This window comes from Phoxinus phoxinus (assembly GCF_949152265.1).
Source record: "Phoxinus phoxinus genome assembly, chromosome: 16".
NCBI lineage: Eukaryota > Metazoa > Chordata > Actinopteri > Cypriniformes > Leuciscidae > Phoxinus > Phoxinus phoxinus.
In genome coordinates, this window is record NC_136891.1 from 18,744,040 (window position 1) to 18,765,303 (window position 21,264).

Here is a 21,264-nt window from a genome sequence, read left to right on the forward strand (position 1 = left end):
TCCAGTTTCTAAGGAGACCTGCTGTACAGAACATGATATACTGAATAACAGCAACTTGCTCTAGCTGAACAGGGCATGTTAAGTCAGGTTTGAGACGTATGATGTGTCTTAGGTCTCATTACGGGTGGAGAGACGTCTACAGGAGATCGAGGATGAGATGCGCTCGGGGCAGCAGGTGCTTTCTGAAAGATATCACAGAGAGAAGCCAAAAAGCATGTCTGGAGAACTGCAGGAGGTAGAACACTACACTAATGCATATTGTTATTTATTTGCTAATATTATAAAGGGGCCATATCATTACACTTCACATTTCCTGCATATTCTGAGCTAAATGAGGTTGATGTACTATGAAAACATACTGTAACTTTCAGAACTCAACTCCCTCCCCAGTCCAAAAGGAACTTTTAATGAAACCAATAACTCAATCAAAACTTGCACACGTTTCTGATGTGGGGAAACCCAAATACATTCATATATCAGTGATTTCTGTTGAGTGATCAGAAACGTGTTCAATAGTGAGGTAATAAGGAAAAAGCAGGATAGAAGCTATTATTTTGTTAACCACTAACAATAATGTGTGAATGAACTTTGCACTATTCCTGGCACTCTCACAAGTCTTAGCGAAGAATCCCATCGTTTGAAACGAACGAGCAGCTGAAGTTTATTTTTAATAAGGTATTTGATCATTGAGGTCTGATCTTTTCTTTTTTAACTTTTGTGATCCCATCACAATGTTATTGAAGGAATGGACAGTTCACACTGTATTGATCTTGACAGCAATTGTGTAGCCCGTGTTATAGTGGATTAAAGCGCTGTTTGTTCTTTCAGGAGACAATGTCAAAATACAGACCATTTTATTGTAAGTGTTGAGAGAAGGTGGATAAAAGTGAAAAATTGAATTACGACAAACATAAAAATAGTCTTCAGGAAAACAAAAAAGTATGATATGGCTTCTTTAAGATTCGACTTGTTCTCTAAGACTTGCACTTGCTGTCATTTGTCTGCTTATTATCTTAATGTGTTTATATCATGACTTGACAAAATGGTTCACGGCTCCAGCAAATTTGTAATCGAATGAAAAGTTTTTTGCACACTTGCATCAGATACTTCCAGTTGAACCTCTAAAAGAAACTTCTTCAAATTGCCTAAATATCCGGTTGACATTATAAGGTATGATAATAGGGGGAAATCAGTGTTAAAACCAGTGATCTAGTGGAAACTTCAGAGCAGGTTCATGCTGTGCTCCTACCAGCAGGGGGCACTATATGCTTGTGTTTTGCTTCCATTAACAATTGTCCTATTTATCTGAGAGGTGACTGATGAATGGAGCCTCATTTGCATCTCCACTGCAGTTTGCTAATGAAAAGGCGGTGTGCCTTAGGCCTAGAGAAATAATGCATTTGTTGTGAAATTATGAGAAACAAACAAGACAAGCAAATCAAGGCAGATAAACAAACGCTTAGTCACCAAAGAGCTGTTGAGAAAAACAATGTTCGGCTCTTTTGCACACCCATATGATCTAGAACACTGTTAGAGCGGTGAATGATGTCACCGTAGCATTTCACAAAGTGATTTTAGACTATGAAATGCTTCCTCAAAATGCTACCTAACATAAAGACAATGGGTCTCATTCACTAAGAATGAGTACACACAGATAAAATTAAGAAGATTAAGAACAAATCACCATTCACCAAAAATTTCGTAATAAAATTAATTCTAAATTTACGAAAAAATATAGGAACTACTGAAACCACACATCTGCATAAAAGCACTTAATCTTTATGGCCTTATAATCGTGTTAAGAAGTTATATTTCATCCTAACACGACTATTATTATATTGATGTTGCATTAATTGGATTATCCATATATAAAATTATATAATAAAATTATTAAATAATTCAATTTAATTTGATCTTAAATACATTCCATCATATACAGTTAAAGAGTAAGAAAAGCTGCATTATAACTTCAGCTGCGAGATTTCTCTGAATAAGTGTAAAAGTGAAAAAGTGTTTATTGTGATTGCATTGGTGAGAATGGCACACTTTGGCATTGCTCGAGGATTGGGCGAGAGCGTGTCTGCAAACAGCGGCTGGTTTGACGAGAGAGACGAAAGGCTGTAAGGAAAGCCCTTATATGGAGATGGTTTGGGCGTGTCTTATGCAAATGACTAACCTCGCGCACGCGGCCACACATTTAGAATAATCCAAATTCACTAACATCAGAACGATGTTAACAACAAATTCATGTGCGTACTGATATTTTTACAGTCTATGGTACGAACGTGTTGTGAATTAAGCAGATATTTCTCCTATAGTTCTCCTGTGCGTACAAATACAAAATAATCCACGCAATTAGTGAATTTGAACCCAATGATTTAATGGCATCAGTCTTTGGCTGGGTGGCACCTTAATGTGATATGGAAGTTGGGGTCTGGCTATGATACAATGAATCATAGTCAGGGCTCTACGCTAACTTTTTTCCCAAGGAGTACATGTGCTCCTAAATGAAAAAATTTAGGAGCACACAAAGAAATTTAGGAGCACAGTACAAAAAAGTTAACCGCCTTTTAGCCACACTCCTAAAAATATCTTCTTTTGTGTTCAGCACAAGAAATACATTAATACAGGTATTTAACAACATTAGAGTGAGAGTAAATAATGACAGAATTTTTATTTTTGGGTAACTGTCCCTTTAAGGACAAGCGGCAGCATGTTTACTATTAGGGCTACTGTCACTTTAAGATCTGCGCGCAACGAGTCTACACGCATTTTACAACCAGATTTTTGTCTTAATTTTTTTCTACTGTTCTTTCACTTTAGACATAACCAACTTTGTTTATGTAAACCTTGTGTGTATTTGACAGTATTAGCGCAATACGACTCGAAAGATAACTTAGTCCAGTATCTCTGTTAACAGGCTTTTAGTGCATGTGCGCGTAGGGTGTATTGCGCTCGTTAGAACAGCGGATCAGCAGCAAATGACACGTTTAACCGGGAAGGCTTTAAAGCACATGCAAATAATTATTTTTTATTAACTAGTGTCCGTTCCTCTGCATTTCATGTGAATATACGTCGTGCTGTACAGTATGTTGAGACGGAGGCGCCAGAACTGCAAACTGATAGAATGCACGATCCTACGATGTTTCTTCAAAAGCAGATCGTGGAGACATTTATCATCCACGATCAAGAGATATCGCACAGCCCTACTTCAAGTTCTAATCAGCAACAAACCTTTAAATTAATAAACAGTTGTTTGTGCCATGTAGAGGATGACACATCACCTAATAGTTTTAGTTTTTTTATTTAACATCACCTAACCGCGCGTTTCGCAAAATATGTGACATCACCTCTCACCTGTATGCGGCGATCTGATCTCACTGACCGACTACGCCGTTGTTTTTTATTGGTAGGCTAATGGGGAGGAAAATAAATATATTCATGCATACTTTTTGGAGTCAAAATTCTTTGGACAAAGCTTGAACAGAATTTAATACCTCATAAAATCGGGATTAAGACTTTTTAATACCTTTTAAGGGCCTTAATTTTCCTAAAATGGATTTATCAACTTTCAATACTTTTTAAGACCCCGCGGACACCCTGTTCCATATCCCCCTCACCTGATTCCTCTTTCTCCTCATCTCTTTTTCGCTTAAAATAAAAACTTATGTTCTTCATTTTTAACTATTGTACCAATATTTTCTTTCCAGTTTTTACCTCACTTGATTCTCTCACTTAAAATCCAGCAGTTCCCGCACATTCCCACGGCTCATTGGTTGCGAATCGTCGCTCACATTTGCATAAAGTTAAGCGCGTCATCATGCTATTTTCACACATACTGTCTATGTGTTCACATCGCGCAGTCGCGACGCTGTCACGTCCTCTTGCTCTTTTATATACTGTCTATGTTGCTCAATGGGATGCTTTGCTTCATCACGCTGTTGTTCAGTGTATTGAGAACAGCCCGTCACTCGCACACTGTGCTCGTAAATTATTTTTTAAGTTCGCACATAACTATTTTTAGGCGCAAATGCGAGTGAAACACTCGCACTGTAGAGCCCTGATAGTAATTATGTTTCGCCTTCTGTAATTATGCATCTCAGTTATTTTGATGTTTGTGTATGTCATTTCTGATGATAAATCGATTTCCAACTGTTTCGTACATGAATACATATAGCAAATTCATCTTGTGCTCCATGTGCATGCTGGAATCACACTTGCTGGTTTTTCACATTAAATGGCATGTGGCACATAATGTATGTGAGTTTCTGTTGCAACTCAGGGGATTACTTTCAAATCTGCAAAAGTGAATTAAATTTACTCCAATATATTTAATTTCCCACTTTTGTTTTTCAAACTCATTGCAGTACATTACATCTTCTGAATATGCAAATGCAATTACTCCAAATACTAATTAGTGGTGCTTTCTAAGGCAAGCATCATTTGTACAACTGCTTATGGTTTGGCCCTTGGACCAAATCCCATGCCTTTTATTGCTGTCAGTCCCCATCCATCCATCCATCCATCCATCCATCCATCCATCCATCCATCCATCCATCGTGCTAGTTAGTGGAGAAGAGAGGATGTCAACAGAAAGGCTGCTAATCTTTTTTTTTCTTTCTCCTTGTCGGCTCCACTTTGTCCTCAAAGGCTTTGAGAAGACATGACGCCCAAACACCGGAGGCTGATGAGGCCTTCAGAAACAGACTGCAGAGATCAGAGAACGAGAGAAGCAAGGTGTGTTTGTCTTTGATATTGACTCAGTGTGCATAAATGCCATAAATATATTATTAATCTCAGTGCCTCGTATGCTATTCGGATAAGTTTATGTAAGCTGTGATTACATCTGTTCTGTACGTTCGAAACTAAAGAATCATTTAAGATTTGTAGCACAATATTTTCATTTTTTTATTAACTTTAATGCATGTAGCATATTTGATCCTGTAACAGTGCTAGACTAGTAATGCACTGTTGATGCAATGCATGTGTTAAAGGAGTCATAACCTAGTATTACCTTGGATACCCACGCTCTATTATAGTCTTTCAGGCCCTTCTAAAAAAGAAAAGTGGAAAAAAAATAAACACAGAGCTCCTCTGACCCTTATTTCTGAAGGCATTATTGTCTCGCGAGATCTGATGCGATATTTTGGCTGTCGTGGACGGTCATTTTAATAATGCAAATGAGGGATGCGTTGATTGGTGGCAGGAAGGAGGGGGGTTGACACCGCAGGTAACTTCAGCATATCATTCCAAAATGACATCATGGCGCAAGTTGTGAATGAACCCGACCTGGCCGCGACCTAATATGCACGAGCCAGACTCTGAACCTGAGCTGGAAAGGGAAGGTGTAGAGTCGATGGAAGGACGTCTACATCAAGATGTCTCTGAATGGTAAAGACAATCATTTTGACTGAGACATACATTATACCTTTTATTTAATGTAGATTACATTAACGGAGATGTAGTCTACTTTTTTTTATCAGCTTACAGTGGTTATTGAGATCAACGTTTGCTATCATGTGGTGTTTTTGCCTTGTTTCACGTTGTGGTTTTTTAGACATTCAAATTTGCGAACGATTCCGGCGTAAAATGATTAGCACAGACACCTAACGTTAAGCCAGTGGGAAGGGTTGTAGGAACCGCGCGTAAAATGATTAGCACAGACACCTAACGTTAAGCCAGTGGGAAGGGTTGTAGGAACCGCGTCATTAAAAACGAATTTAATCCACTGGTCCCTGACAGCTTGGTCCGTTCTTGGGAGAGAAAACACATTTAAGTTACATGTTGATTCTGGCAGTCAACAACAGAGTAACTCACGTGTGCACTACGCTTCTGCATCTTTCGCGACTGAATATGAGGAGGAGAGGGGCAGGCCGGGCTTCCTGTAGCATAGGTCTGCGGTGTCCATATATGGTATATCCGGCCCCGTCTTGACGTCAAGACGGGGGAGAAATTAAAATCTCGTGTTTGAGTGCGCGTGCACGTGGGCTGGTTTACGAACCCTGGGATAAACAAACGCTTCACTTTTAAATATTGGCTTCCCGGCCAGTGTATACTCGTTAGGCAATCATAACATACATTGATTCTCGTGGAAAAGTGAAAATTACAGGTCATGACTCCTTTAAAGCAGATACTCAAGTATGTTTAGTCATTTTAATATAAAAACTGTTTTTGGAGGGAACAAAATCATAGAAATGATTTAAAAATCATTCTAGTTCTAAATGTACAAAATAATAATAATAATAACAAGAACTGCAAGCAGTTATACAGGGCCAAGCCCCTTAAGTGACAGTAGCGCAATGCAGAGCAGGAAGAGCAAAAACAGCAGAAATTAAACGTTGTACATGAAAAACAGGTAGAGAAGTACAGGTGAGAATGAACTCAAAATGAACAGAAGTTCAGATGTGAATGAACACAGAATGAATGAACAAAAACGCACTTATTTCTAATCTAAGAGGAAGAAAGATTAGTTCAACGCTTACCCAGTAAGCTATTAAGGAATTGAAATGACACAGCATATTACACACAGTTTTTTAAAGTTGTACAACACGGGACTCAAACCCACAGTCTCTGGGTCAGGTGCCTATTGCTCATTTCGTTGCACCACTGGGAAGACGTGTGTTAACACAGATGCCGAAGTTCAAGTGAGAATCAACTGGGGTTTTGAGGCCCTGGAGAAGTTTTGACATGCTCTGACATTTGTGCTTTTTTTTCAGTTGCTTATAAACATATGCTAATCTCATTACACTGTATTCAGCACAAACTTGGCAACAATAATATGTGAGCAACATGTATGTTTGTAATTTGGAGAAAATAACGTTTATGTGTGGTTTTATTTTTCTCACTTTAATTTGATTTTCTCCACATAAACTAAATACATCACACAATTACAAGATACCATTGAGATATCACATTTATGTATTTATAGTCATTAGTAAGTAGTATAAGAATTTCATCTCTCTTGTAAATAAAAAGGACCATGCAGCAAACAGAGACAGAACAAGTTAAGAAATTATAAAAAGGAGATATACAATAATGTAAATGTCATATGATGCCAGTTATGTTCAAACAGCATGAAGAATGAGTAGGGGGTTTAGGCAATTTCCAATTGATGAAATTTAGAGGTCTTGCCAAGAGTGTGACAAAAGCTAAAAAATCTGTCTGAACAAAATTTTTATATTATATCTTTTATAATATATGTAGCTTATGAGCAGAAATTTGCTAACAAAAGCTTTATTGATGTGCTAGTAGTCTATTTTACAGTAAAAACGTCATAATCTATCCAAAATAGGTCAAAGAAACCTTGTCTAAACATTCACACTACATCTGTAACGTATTGTATTCGTATTTAAGTTATATTATAGAGCATATACATTTTAATTGGCAGTTTAATATGTTGCACATAGACATTTTATTTTAACATATTTCCATCGATTTCACTCATCTCGATACAGCAAAATAGTTCGTGAAAAGCCAAACTAGTCAATGTGTCAATTGTTCATGTAAAAATAAAGGGTATGCGTATGCTTCAACGGACTGAGTGGCAAAAGAGCCTGCTTCGTGACTGGATTTAATAGGGGAAACTGAAAATGCGAGTAAAATGAAATATTATCAGTTTAAACTTAAGGTTGGACTCGATATAGTGTTTCTTACAACTTACCAAAGATCCAGTGATCCATGGATATTGACATGTAGCCAGGAATCGTGTTTCCTGACATTTATATATGCCTGATTTTGACGCTGGGGAAATACATAAAGCATATTTGCCTGTGAACGCTTTATATAAATACAATTTAGGTAGGTCTAAATCCATGTATTCACTTATATCAATGATATATCGTCCAGCCATAAAACTTGTATAGTTTTTTTGTCAGTGTTTATTTAAAAACGTCCAATTATGCAGTTATACAATATAAAACAACACAATATATAGGGTATGATTTTACCCCTAAATTCAGCATATTGACACAAAATGATTACTGCAAATCCACCTTTTGCTGCCTGGAGTCCAGTTGTTTCTATGAGTCTATAATGTGTTAAGAGCTTGCTTAAAGGGGACCTATTATGCAAAATTCACTTGTGCATGGTGTTTGATAAAACCACTCACTCCTTTTTTTTAAAATCCCCATAAATCATAAACAGTGTTTCCCAACGACCTCTTTTCAGCTATGGGGCTGGTGTGACATCACTACAGCCACAGGCCCGCCCACGAATGTTGACAGACACTGCCGTTTTAACATAGACCTGCCCTGATCGAGTTCACAGCGAGTTGTACACATCCATTGCTGCACTGATGAGAATGTCTCCCAAGCGTTGTAGGTGTTGTGTGGCTGGATGTATTAATCCACATAGCTCTCTCTATTTACTCCCGAAATCTGAGCCAGCCGCTGAAGACGAGGTGGATTAATTTTGTTTTCAAAGAAAATGCTCCCTCAACTCTAACGAAATTCGTTTATGTACTTGCGCACTTCTTATACTGTGTTTACTCAGCTCTTACGGTGATTTTCTGGAGTAAATCTGAAGCTTCATCTTTTGTGTGATGTACAATAAACTTGATTAAACTCATCAGTATATGTTTGGCCACCATTCAGACGGGGTCCGCATCAGCAGGCTTGTATTAATACTGGATACAAGCAGATGTCAAATACGTTATAACCGCAATTAAACTAAACCATACCTGTTCTATCTCTATACAGCATATATTCTCTGACTTTGTAGGCATTATTGTCCGACTCCGGGTCAAAATGAACACTGTTACTGAGAGTTTCTGTTTTGATATTATCATTCCGTAAGGAGATGAGATTGTCCTGACACTGAGCGCAAGCTGTTGAGGCTCTGCCCCCTGTGCCGTGCAGCAGCAGCTAATTTGCATTAAAAGGGCACACACTAAAACGGCACATTTTCTCTGCCACAAAAAGTGACAATTTAAACATGCCGTAAAAAAAATATTATTGTTGTTGTATTTTGAGCTAAACCTTCACATACACACTCTGGGAACATCAGAAACTTATTTTACATCTTGTGAAAAGGGGCATAATAGGTCCCCTTTAGATACTGAACAAAACCAAACCGTTGTAAGTAATTAGCAAGATTTGAAAATGTATGCAATGTTTAATAGGGAGCCAATGCTTCCAGTACTTCCTGGTTTTAGTAAGAACTCTAGCTGCTTCATTTTGGACCAGCTGGAGTTTGTTTATTAAGCGTGCACTGCAGGGCAACCACCCAGTAGAGCATTACAATAATGAACACATAAACTAACTTTTCTGCATTTGTCATTGAGAGCATACGTCATAATTTTGATATATGTTTAAGATATTAATTAAAGTGATGTACCAACTGGGGTTTTCCACTTTACAGCATTAGTTAAGACTGAGCATTAGTTATTTTTTTCCTTGAGGAAATTTGCCATGTACTGTACCTGATAGGCCACAATTAATTGATATTGAGTCTAATCACAAGCTTGTGAATCGAATCGTGAAATTTGTGTCAATGCCCAGCCCTAGTCATAATGTTTTGGCTCATCGTTGTGTATAAATCAAACACATTTAGTCGGTCTATTGTTCATGTGCTTGGTACTCCTATTTCTATTTTATTAGCTGCCAAAATGGCAAAATCAAATTTGAGTTGTGTTGAGTGTGTTCAGGCGGCTCCTTAAGTGGGTCTTTCTCAATTGGAATAAGCTAGAAATTAGAGCAGAATTTATGCCCAGAATCATGAAGCAAAAATGTGGTTACTGCAAATTCCTTTACAGATGCAGCAGGAATTGGAGAGACTCAGAAAGCAGCTGGATCAATCAGAAGGAGGACGAGACACCCTTCTCCAGCAGGTGAGCTTCCCTTCTTCCACTGAATTGTTTTGCTACAGCGCTGGCTGATGCAAAGATGCTTTCCTTTGTTCATCTAAACATGTAAATTGTCATCATTTACTCTCCTTCATTTTATTCTTGCCCTTATGTTGTTCTAAACCTAAACTTTCTATCTTTCCAAAAAAAACACAAAAAAGATCGCATTTGGAAGGTTACCAATAAGTAACGTCCGTTTCTCACACAATGCTATCATAGAGCTTCAAAAGATTTGCAGTGCACCAGTCGTATGGACTATATTTATAAAACCTGTTTTTTGCATCCTTAATATCAGAAGTCAGCATCCTATGGCACACATGGGGAGAGATCTGTATTTATTTCATTTAAATTAAGATCCTCACACCTGCATACAGTTCCACATTTTGAGTTAATCATTCCACAGAGTAACACAGCTTGTTTTATTAAGTTAGGAGCTATAAATACTAATAAAGTTTGAGAATTGACCTGTGCAAGTCAATGAAAGCGCACAGCTCTGGAAAACCATTAGCACTACCTCTGCGCATCACAAGCTGCTGAAAGCACAACAAGTTTGTTCTTATATATTTGTTGCACAAAGTTATAAACCAAGTTAATTCTTTAAATTTCTGAGATATTATACTAAGTATATACAGTGGTAGAGTCCTATTAAGCACAACGAAGGGGTTGATGTGATCTCCTTCGTAGTGGGGTTCAGTGGAGTAACATTGGAAATATGTTATTCAAAGTCTAATTTAAACCTACAAAACAAACAAACTTATAGGATTTTGACAAATTATATGGAAAATTTGTATTGGCAAGGAAACTTGAAAATGGCACTTCATGACAAAAAGGTTGCTAACCCCTGCTTTATATGGTTGAAATTAGCACTATGCAAATTTTGTATTTTTATATCATTGTACATCATATATCAATGTATTTTACAATTTAGTAAAATACATTGATATAAAAATACAACATTTGGACAAACATGGGAGGGGGGGATTAAATGGTGGACAGTTTTTATTTTTTAATGTCTGTGCTGTTGGCCTGCAGATGGATGCCATGCGTTCTCAGCTTCTGAGGATGGAGAAGGAGCGTGTAGATTTGCAGAGGGAGTTGTCTTTACTCTCGTCTCAGCAGAGAAGCGCAAGGAGACCGCAGGAGAGAGGGGTGACAAGTCTTGACAGTGGTAAAATATGTTGATATGGGTGAGGTTAGAGTGTTTTGTGGATTGTTTACTGTTTAATCACTGTGTGTGTCTGTATGTGTGTTTTTCCCCAGGATGCACAGACCTGGAGAGAGAGGTTGAAGAACTGCGCATGCAGCTAGGTAGAATCGGTGTTTCTAGTGAGATGGAGGAACTGAAAAAATGTGTAGAACGCAAAGAAAGAGAGAAAACTCAGCTCGCTTTCCAGGTTGAGGTTTGTGTGTTTATTCCCATAGCCATTTCCCTTCTAAATTTAGGTAATGGAGGTGGTTAGTAGGGTCAGCAGTTTTTCAGGGTTGGGGGGGTTGTAATTAGTATTGTTTTGTATTTTTTGTATCGTTTTCTATTTTTATGGTTTTCTGTCTGTATGTCTTGCCATGAAACTAATGTCCCCTTGGGGACATAAATAAAGTTAAAGTTGATGATACATAAATGATACAAAGTTGAAGTTAAAGTTAAAGTTGATGATATTGTTTTTTACGAGTGCTCAACAGGTCAGATTTGATCTCTGGTAAACTTTCATTGTTCATTAAGTGCAGTGAGAGAGTTCCAGCCCTCTGCATACCTGCTGAAAAAGATGTTCTTCTAAATGAATCAAACTAAATATTTGAAGACATTTCTGGTACTTGATCATGAGTGGTTAGAATTACACATCTCTGTCAAAGCTATTCAAATTATTTACGTAAAAGAAATAAAACAATTAATCCAATTATCATTCATAACAGTGTTCAGATGTCTGCTTTGTTCATTATCATTTTTGTCTGTCTAAATTTTCTTTCTTTCTTTCTTTCTTTCTTTCTTTCTTTCTTTCTTTCTTTCTTTCTCTTTCTTTCTTTCTTTCTTTCTTTCTTTCTTTCTTTCTTTCTTTCTTTCTTTCTCTTTCTTTCTTTCTTTCTTTCTTTCTTTCTTTCTTTCTTTCTTTCTTTCTTTCTTTCTTTCTTTCTTTCTTTCTTTCTTTCTTTAGGCTCTTTCTGCAGATCTGCAGCGGCGTGAGCAGCAGCAGTTGAAGATGTTGGCCCAACTGAAGGAGATCCAGTCTCGTTCAGAGGACAACGGGTCAGATTGCGCCCGCCTGGAGGCCCAGCTGATGGAGAGCGAGAGAAGGAGAGAGGAGCTGCGCTCTAAAGCTCAGGAAGCAGTCCGACAGTGGAAGAACAAGTGCAAGAAACGGGAGCGAGAGCTTCAGGAACTAAAGGAGGAGAGCAGAAACAACACTGATCATGATAAACGGGTGAGACTTCACAACCCTTTGAAGGGATAAAAAAAAAAAAGTGATTTTGAATAAAGAAAAAAGCCGCATTTCCACCGCAGGAACTTTCCCCAGGAACAAGGGACTTTGGTAGGGCTGTAATCAACCAAAGAAAATCTTGGTCGACTGAAGTCCTGAAATTTTCGACTAAAAATGACGTTAGGAAAAAAAACTTTAAATTAATTAGCTGCGCACTGTGCGCAGTACTTGGTAGCCTTGTTGCCCGCCTAAATTAATTATAAATAAACTTAAAAAACTAGTAGGCTATTTGCAGTATATTAAATTGTTTTTGTCCTAACTATTTTGCACGGAAATGAGTCTGACACATGAGTCTCGCACAGAGCAAGGCTGAACATAGGAGCTCAGCTTCGCGGCTTTGCGGCTGAGATACGAATAGACTATTAACTTAAAGCTTTTACTCTTAAACACAAAAGGCACGTCCACTTTAATAAAACCAGATCAAGAGCAGAAACGAAATAAAGTGCATAACTAAAAATAAAGCACAGGCTCAAAACTATTACAAACAGTGGGCACAGCGCATTGCGTATTAGGCTCCAAATAAAAAATAAAATAATAAAGTGCCCAAATCCAATAAATAATACTAGAAATAAATTAGCAGTTTGCACAATAATAAAAAGGAACCATAAAAGTAGGCTACAACATGTTATTCAGACAAATTTTAAACGAAACAAAATAGTGCATAACAGGTAGGCGGACTCAGAACAACTACAAACATAAATAAATCAAATGCCCAAATCCACAAGTATTTCAAATAAATGTGCAAAATTATAAAATGTTATTAACCCTCTGGGGTCTAAGGTGTTTTTGGGGTCCTTGAGATGTTTTGACATGACCTGATATTTGTATTTTTTTCAGTTGCTTATAAACATATTAATGGCAAAGGTGTAATTACACTCTATTTAGTAGGGCTGCACGATATTGGAAAAAAATTACATTGCGATATTTTTTTCCCCAACGATATATATTGCGATATTGAGAGCCATAACTCCAGGCTAAAGACAATAATTACCATTCCATGATATTAATAATTTCACTAATAAGCAAGCTTCATTACAAGTGACAAAAAGGTCACTTAATATTTTATTCCAAAATTAGAACATTTCTGTAAACACAAAAGCAGAACACATTAAATAAAACAGCAGCTTTACCCCCTGATTGGTTTACAACAATATAACTTAAAATAAATATATTTTTTATAAAACAACTTAAGCATTTTGGTTCACAATCTTTTAAGTCAACTTTTCTTAGCCAAAGTGCCAAAGTAAAACAGTGTTGGTGTTGGTCATCATAATCATATGAAATAAACAAAATGATATAAAACTTTAATATATTTAGTATTAAATCTTCTATACAGATTAGAGAACATGTTTCTGTAAACAGAAAAGCCGAACACATTTAAACAGCAGCTTTACCGCCTCTGTCAGCGCCGCCGCTCCCACCACGCGCATCAAGAGCTGAGGGGGCACCAAAAAAATAGCCTAATGAAAAATCAATAATTCTAATGCCGATATTATTATAGATACAGACATCCCAAGTCTCCCGCATATTGATAGCGGCTCACTGATGCCCGCGAATTAGTTAAAATCTCCGGAATCTAGAGCGAGCGCGCCCGCGAGACAGAGACTGTGCTCGGCAGAGAGAGCAAGAGACCGCGCGCGTGTGCCTCATGAAGCGCATGTAATATCTCCCGCTGGTGCTACTGTGCTACTACCCTTCACATCGCATGTCCCGGCGATGTGACTATCGCTCACTCGCACATCGCGATGTCGATGTTAAAATCGAATATCGTTCAGCCCTACTATTTAGCACGAACATGGCTATCATAATATGTGAGCAACATGTATGTACATGTTTGCATTTTTGAGAGAATATTATTTATGCGTGGTTATTCAAAAAACTCAAACTTAAATTGTCTGATATAAGACCACAAACGACCAACTTCACATATTCCCACAATACTTTTGACTAATGGAGGTTGTCGGCTAAAGTGTTTACTTTAAAATGATCTGAAAATCATCCGGGCTAATCGTTCACATTAAACAATAGATTGATTTAAATTTTGTAAGACACTTTTTGTTTGGAAAGGCAATATGCAGGTGGGCGTGAATGATCCAACAAGGTCATGAATAATGTCCTCATTCACACCTGAAGACAAAGACCTGCTCATGCTGCATACTAATGAGCATTTCATAGGTGTCACTGAGCCACAAGAAAGAATGCAAAGACAACACACATATACACACACACACACACATATATATATACATACATACACACACACACACATATATATATATATATATATATATATATATATATATATATACACACACACACACATACATACAGTCATGGCCAAAATTGTTGGCACCCCTGGTAAATATGATCAAAACTGGCTGTAAAAAATAAATCTGCATTGTTTATCCTTTTGATCTTTCATTAAAAATATTGCCAAAATTCTAACCTTTCATTGAAGCAAGATAATTGAAAGTGGGGCTAAATCACATTATGAAATAAATGTTTTTCTCCAAAACACGTTGGCCACAATTTTTGGCACCCTTTTATTAAATACTTTTTGCAACCTCCTTTTGCCAAGATAACAGCTCTGAGTTTTCTCCTATAATGCCTGATGAGTTTGGAGAACACCTGACAAGAGATCAGAGACCATTCCTCCATACAGAATCTCTCCAGATCCTTCAGATTCCCAGATCCATGTTGGCGCTTCTTCTCTTCAGTTCAGTCTACTCATTTTCTATAGGGTTCAGGCCAGGGACTGGGATGGCCATTGCAGATCTTGGTTTTGTGCTCAGTGACCCATTTTTGTTTTGATTTTGATATTTGTTTTTGGATCACTGTCCTGTTGGAAGATCCAAACATGGCCCGTTATAAGATTTCTAGCCCCGGCTGTTAGGTTTAGATTTTTTATCTGTTGGTATTTGATCCAATCCATGATGCCATGTATCTGAACAAGATGTCCAGGACCTCTGGCAGAAAATTAGGCCCACAGCAGTAAAGATACAGCAGAGTATTTCATTTTACACATGGGGTACTTTTTTATCCCTGTGTGCACCAAACCCATCTTAAGTGTTTGCTGCCAAAAAAGCTATTTTTTTGTTTCATCTGACCATAGAACCTGTCCCGTTTGAAGTGCCAGTTGTGTCAGGTACTTTTCAAACGTTCTATGGACAGAGGAACCAAAAAAAGAGCTGTTATCTTGGCAAAAGAAGGTTGCAAAAAGTATTTAATAAAAGGGTGCAATTAATTGTGGCCAACGTGTTTTGGAGAAAAACATTTATTTCATAATGTGATTTAGCCCCACTTTCAATGCTCTTGCTTCAATGAAAGGTTAGAATTTTGCCAATTTTTTGTATGAAAGATCAAAAGGCTAAACAATGCAGATTTATTTTTTACAGCCAGTTTTGATCATATTTACCAGGGGTGCCAACAATTTTGGCCATGACTGTACATACATACATATATATATATATATATATATATATATATATATATATATATATATATATATATATATATATATATATATAACTACATAATTGGTTCAGAGTTGGAAACATCTTGAAAAAAGTGTATTTTTCCACAAACTGTGTATGCTTGCAAATTGTATAGCCTAATATCCAAGGTAAACATTTCTAGTAATTGTGCAGTTAATTCTCATTCGTATTTTCAGAAAGTTTTGGATGTAGGCAAATTTGTCACTAATAAAACACAAAAATAATTTAAAGAGAAGGCTTATATTGATCTTTTAAGATTTTGTTTGCACCTTGTAAATTAGGTTTTGATGTGGCAGTAAAAACTTTATAATCTATCCAAAACGAAATGTTGTCTTTCATATTTCGTCTGTAACATATCGTCTTTTATAGGCTAATATATATTAGCCTAGGGCATAAATGTTAATTTGAAGTTTAATATGTTGCCTTATACAAAGACATTTTATTTCAACGTATTCAGTCGATTTTTACTCATCTCAGTAGGCAATATAGATTTCATTCACACAGACACGCGTGAGCTGTAGTAAACAACAGTATGCATATGTGCCGTTCATTCATTCAAACACAGAAACGCGATTCAAATTTAAACAGTCTTTTGCGGTTTACATTTCATATCGCGATTAGAACAAAGCACTTACTGATGATCTGCAGCTGGATCCGTTGTTAGGCTACTCCAGCACGTTTGAGGTAAAATTTCCAGGATTATCACGATATTATTATTCCTCACAGCGAGTGTGTTATCCAGCTGTTGTGGGCGTTGACTGGTTTGCATGTGTTGCTTCAGATCTGCGTCTGAATAGCGCGCGGCGCGCTCTCGATGGGCGTGTCACATTAGCAGAGTAATGAGATGCCAGAACGATAATGAGAACGGCTGATCTCTCGCTCTTTATATATAGATTACATAAACAGAGAATATTTATTTTAGTTTTGAATTAGATAATTTAAAACTACACACTTAAATGATTATAGAGATATATAGCTCATGTCTGAGTGAATAGTATTCGCTGAGTTTTGTTTGAGTTTAGAGACGTGCTTCAGAAAAAAAGTTCACGGAGACGGAGAGGCAGAAAGCACTCCCTGTTTACTTTCTTTATTTTACAAAAGCACAATGTTTTATTTCGATTGTAAGTGGACACATAAAAAAGTAGACATTTAACAGCTTATTTTTTCATATTTCTTAAGGCTGTATGACCAAAACTGACGGAGTATTTTAGGTCTATTTTGCTGCAATGTAAAAAAAAACTAGCAAAACGCGCCCGCGCGTTTGCCGACCTCAGAGGGTTAATGTCCAAAACAAAATAAAGTGCATAACTGAAAAATAAAGCATAGGCTCAAAACTAATACAAACAGTGGGCACAGCGCAATTGCGCATTAGGTCCAACAATTGTACTGCGTTTTCTATTTAAAAAAAAAAAAATGCTGCCACACTGCCGATGTCTTTGTTGACATGGTAGAAGAGGACTGACTATGAATTAAATGCACTCACAATTAAATAAATAATATTCAGCAAACCTTCTTGTAGCCTACTTTCTTCAATCTGTCTCTCTTCTCCAGTGGGTTGGGCTAATCCAAAAGAAGTGAAAACAAGGGGGGTGTTCTGAAGACCGAATGTTACCTGTGAAACAGGGGTGCTCTGAAAACACTCCCATTAGCAATTAGTGCTTTCCACCTGATGAAATGAACGCGGCAAAACTGATGAAATAAACGCGGCAAAACTGATTAAATGAACGCGGCAAAAAATCGACCAATCAGAATTTTGGTCGAGCCAGAACGTATCGACCAATAATCGATTAATCGACTGGGAGATTACAGCCCTAGACTTTGGGCTGGTACTCGGTGTGTTTCCAACGCAGGAACCAGTGTCTAAATGAAGTTCCGGGTAAACATTTCCCCCTCTGAAAATGTCCCTGCTTGCGAGGTAGTACTTTTTGAAAGTTGAGGAACTTTCAGGTGTGGGACTTGGGCGCTGAACATGCTGATTGGTTCATGCTGCATTTTGATTAGTTGAAATCCACGCAGCATTTTATTTCAACCACCATCTGTTGTGGTGCGTGCAGTAACAGTTGTTTGCTATTCGAATCAACAATGGAGTTTAAAAAATATGACAGATGGACTGACAACGAAGTTCAGGTTTTATTAAGCTTAAATTCAGAGGATGAAATCCAGCTGGAACTGGAAAGTAGCACGCAGTCCTATGTCACCAGACTATTTGCCTAATCTTCACGGTACTTTAGACCGTGGTGGTAACGCAGACAGGTCTGGGGGAAAAAAGTTCTTGGGACAAATTGTTCTGGTAATTTCGGTGGAAACGTGGCTACAGTCAATAGCTTTTCATATATTATTTATCTGTAAAATAAAATAAACTCCTCAGAGCAAAGAGAGAGAAGGTGTTCTTAGCCAGCATGCAGAGGGTGCCCGCCGACAGCTCGCCGATGCCCTCGGACGTCTCGCTCAGCGTGAAGAGGACGTACGCCGCTGTGATGTGGATCTTTCTGAAGCTCGTTCACGGCTTGTCACTTTAGATCTCCAGCTCCGAGAGGCTCAGGAAAACTTGAGAGGCCACGAAGAGGAGGCCCAGAAGCAAATCTCCTTACAGGTGCGCATGAGAGAAGAGAACATCCGGCTGAAGGAGCGTGTGGAGCTCCAGGAGCAGAGGAGAGACGAGGAGCAGAGATCTCTGCTGGATCTCCAGGGCTCAGTCAAGAACCTGAGCTCTGCGAGAGCTGACCTCACTGCCAGACTGGCAGAGGTTGAGAGCTGCAAGAAGGATCTAGAAAAACAACTCACTGCGGCTCAGGAAGAGAGCTCCTCTTTTGGGCGACAGCTGGAACTGGAGAGGCAAGTGCATCAGAAGGAGCTGAGCCACCTCCGAACAACACAGCAAGAATGCAAAGCAAAACAGGAAAGAGATGTACACGACATGCTGAGATTATACCAGCGAGAGAGAGATGAACTGGAGGCTCTCGTCAGAGACCTTAAGGTTTGAATATTAATTATTTTAGGGGGGGGGGGGGTGGTATTTGTTTTCCTCTGGCCAGTTCACCCCAAATAAAAATTATTTTATTATTTACTCACACTTAGGTCCTTTCAAGTCTGTATAGATGTTTTTTTTTTTTTTTTGCAGGGCTTGACATTAAAGGGGTGGTAAAATGCCATTTTCACAAGATGTAAAATACATCTCTGAATATATATATATATATATATATATTAAATATATATAGTTTCTATGGACTACCTTTATGTTTTTTTTTTTTTTTGTATGTCAAGAGTTGTGTAGCTAATAATAATTCGTCTTTTTTTATTTTTTATGGAAAGAATAACAGCAGCTTGAACAGAAGCTTGCTGTAGGCTTGAATATTGAAACCTGGCGTCTTGACCAAGCCCTCTACAGAATAATATTAGCAGGTTTTCAACAGAGAGCAAGATTACGCACAAAGGGATTTTGGGGATCTTACAAATCTACATTGATTTCTTGCTCCTAGAAATCCATCACAATTTCCTCCAAGCTAGTGTACTACATCTTGTGGGAAGAAAACAATATAATATGATAATATAAACAAAGATAATATTGTTTTGTTTGTGTAGTCGGAGGCAGTGGCGGATGGTGAACTAAGGAGAGTTCTGCAGCTGAAGCTGGACAAAATGAAGGCTGAATGTGATAAACTGACAGAGCAGCTGAGCTCCAGCGAGGAGAGTCACGCTCAGCTCCTCCGCAAACACCACGGCCTCAGAAAAGAGCTGGATGTGAAGGTATCACGGATTTTCTGATCAAATCAGTGGTTTTCATTGATAAAAGTATAATAAAGACAAAGACTCTTTAAAGACCTACAATCTGAAATTGTATGTGCTTCATGTCATTTCTGGAATTTGAATGTTACATTGTACAGCATAGAAGTCAGATAACCTGCACAATTTTGACAAATCATATTTTGTACCTTGATATTGTAATCACAATGATTGAGTTTGATTTATAGAATTTACATTTAAATGTGGGGCATCTGTATGGTGTATTTTTTTATGGAACTTTTTCACTCACAAGCTAATCAGGCTACACCATTTTAAAGTTACTGTCATTTCAGAATTCCTACTAACCAAAACAAAAATATCAGACATAGACCAGATTATAAATAACTGCTTAGATTTAAATTATTAATTGTAAAATCAATATCAAGTATTATAGTAAAGTATTATATCTGATTCTGAATCATTTAATGGTTTTCAGTTTTATGAGTCAATACATTTTTGCAGATACAATAAAAGTAAATAAATAAATAAATATATATTATGGTAAACACATTGAAGATTAGTGGCTCTCAATTCATTAAGGGATCAGCCGTTTCCTTACAAAAGTCATTGTACTGGATACAGCGTATTGAAGCCTCTCCATTGACATCCATTACACTCAAAGAAAACTTCAAGTTCGCCTTGAAAACTCAAATTTCAAAACCTCAAATTTCAAGATATGGCTCAACCCTCTTTATGCTTAGTTTTGCTAATGTTGGAGGCTCCTGGTTAGATTATATATTTTATTAATCATAACCTGCCAAATTGGCCAACGAGTTACTTGCCAAGGTTAATTTTCACCCACATTTTCCCTGATCACAACCAAAATTATACTGATTATTTTTGTATTTGTGCTTTTGTATTCCTACATGCAATACCAATATGTATTTTAATTAATTAATTTATTTTTATTAGTTTTTTACACAGTGGTAACTATACCATTATTAACCTACTGCAATACGAGGTTTGATAACACTAAACACATTATGATCTGACATGTTATTGTCTTTTTCTCAATAGCTGGGTAGTGTTGTGCCTGCACCAATATCTCAGTGTCTCGATTGTTTTCTTAATGTCTCCTGTGTAGGTGAATTTAGCAGAGCGGGAGGAGGAGAGGCGGCAGACTGCACAGCGCTCTGTGGCGGAGCTGCGTGAGAGGGTCACGGGCCTCCAGACGGAGCAGGAGTCCATCCTCCATGCCGTAGGGGCTCAAATTGACTCAGCCTGCCAGTTCTTGTCAAAAGACTCAGCCGCCAAGCTTGAAGTACCCACACACACACAAACTGCAGTACACTACAGAAAATACTTGCTACACTATTTTAAAAGCTGCATTCAAATTTGTGTACTGTCAGAGTATGTACTGCTTTTTATAAAGAACTTGCATCTTGACTTAATATTACTGAGTTGCAATCTTGACATGACATGCTACAAACTAGTGATGGGCGGTATACCGGTTCATACCAAATACAGGTGTTTATTTTTATCATGATATGAATTTTGAATATACCGCAATACGTCTATACGTACAGTATGTCACTTTAACAATGTTGGGAACACGGCGCAACACTGTTTGAGAGGCTCCCTTTTCACGGTTGCACTGTGGTGAGGGCACAGCTCTATGTATTACTAAGCGTGATGGGTTAAACTATAATTGATAGCTGTCAAATTATATTAC

General features: G+C 37.7%; 1 protein-coding gene across 3 annotated transcripts in view; it reads left to right on the plus strand.

Annotated features, from left to right (window-relative positions):
* Positions 1 to 21,264, plus strand: part of cep128 (centrosomal protein 128) — a 55,139-nt gene that overhangs the window by 10,990 nt on the left and 22,885 nt on the right. For all 3 annotated transcript variants that reach the window (XM_079583554.1, XM_079583553.1, XM_079583555.1), the window contains exons 8-16: positions 113 to 235; positions 4,651 to 4,737; positions 9,752 to 9,826; positions 10,874 to 11,009; positions 11,102 to 11,241; positions 11,992 to 12,258; positions 18,178 to 18,786; positions 19,392 to 19,556; positions 20,677 to 20,853. In XM_079583554.1, coding sequence (XP_079439680.1) covers positions 113 to 235; positions 4,651 to 4,737; positions 9,752 to 9,826; positions 10,874 to 11,009; positions 11,102 to 11,241; positions 11,992 to 12,258; positions 18,178 to 18,786; positions 19,392 to 19,556; positions 20,677 to 20,853 — 1,779 coding nt within the window. The remainder of the gene's footprint in view (positions 1 to 112; positions 236 to 4,650; positions 4,738 to 9,751; positions 9,827 to 10,873; positions 11,010 to 11,101; positions 11,242 to 11,991; positions 12,259 to 18,177; positions 18,787 to 19,391; positions 19,557 to 20,676; positions 20,854 to 21,264) is intronic.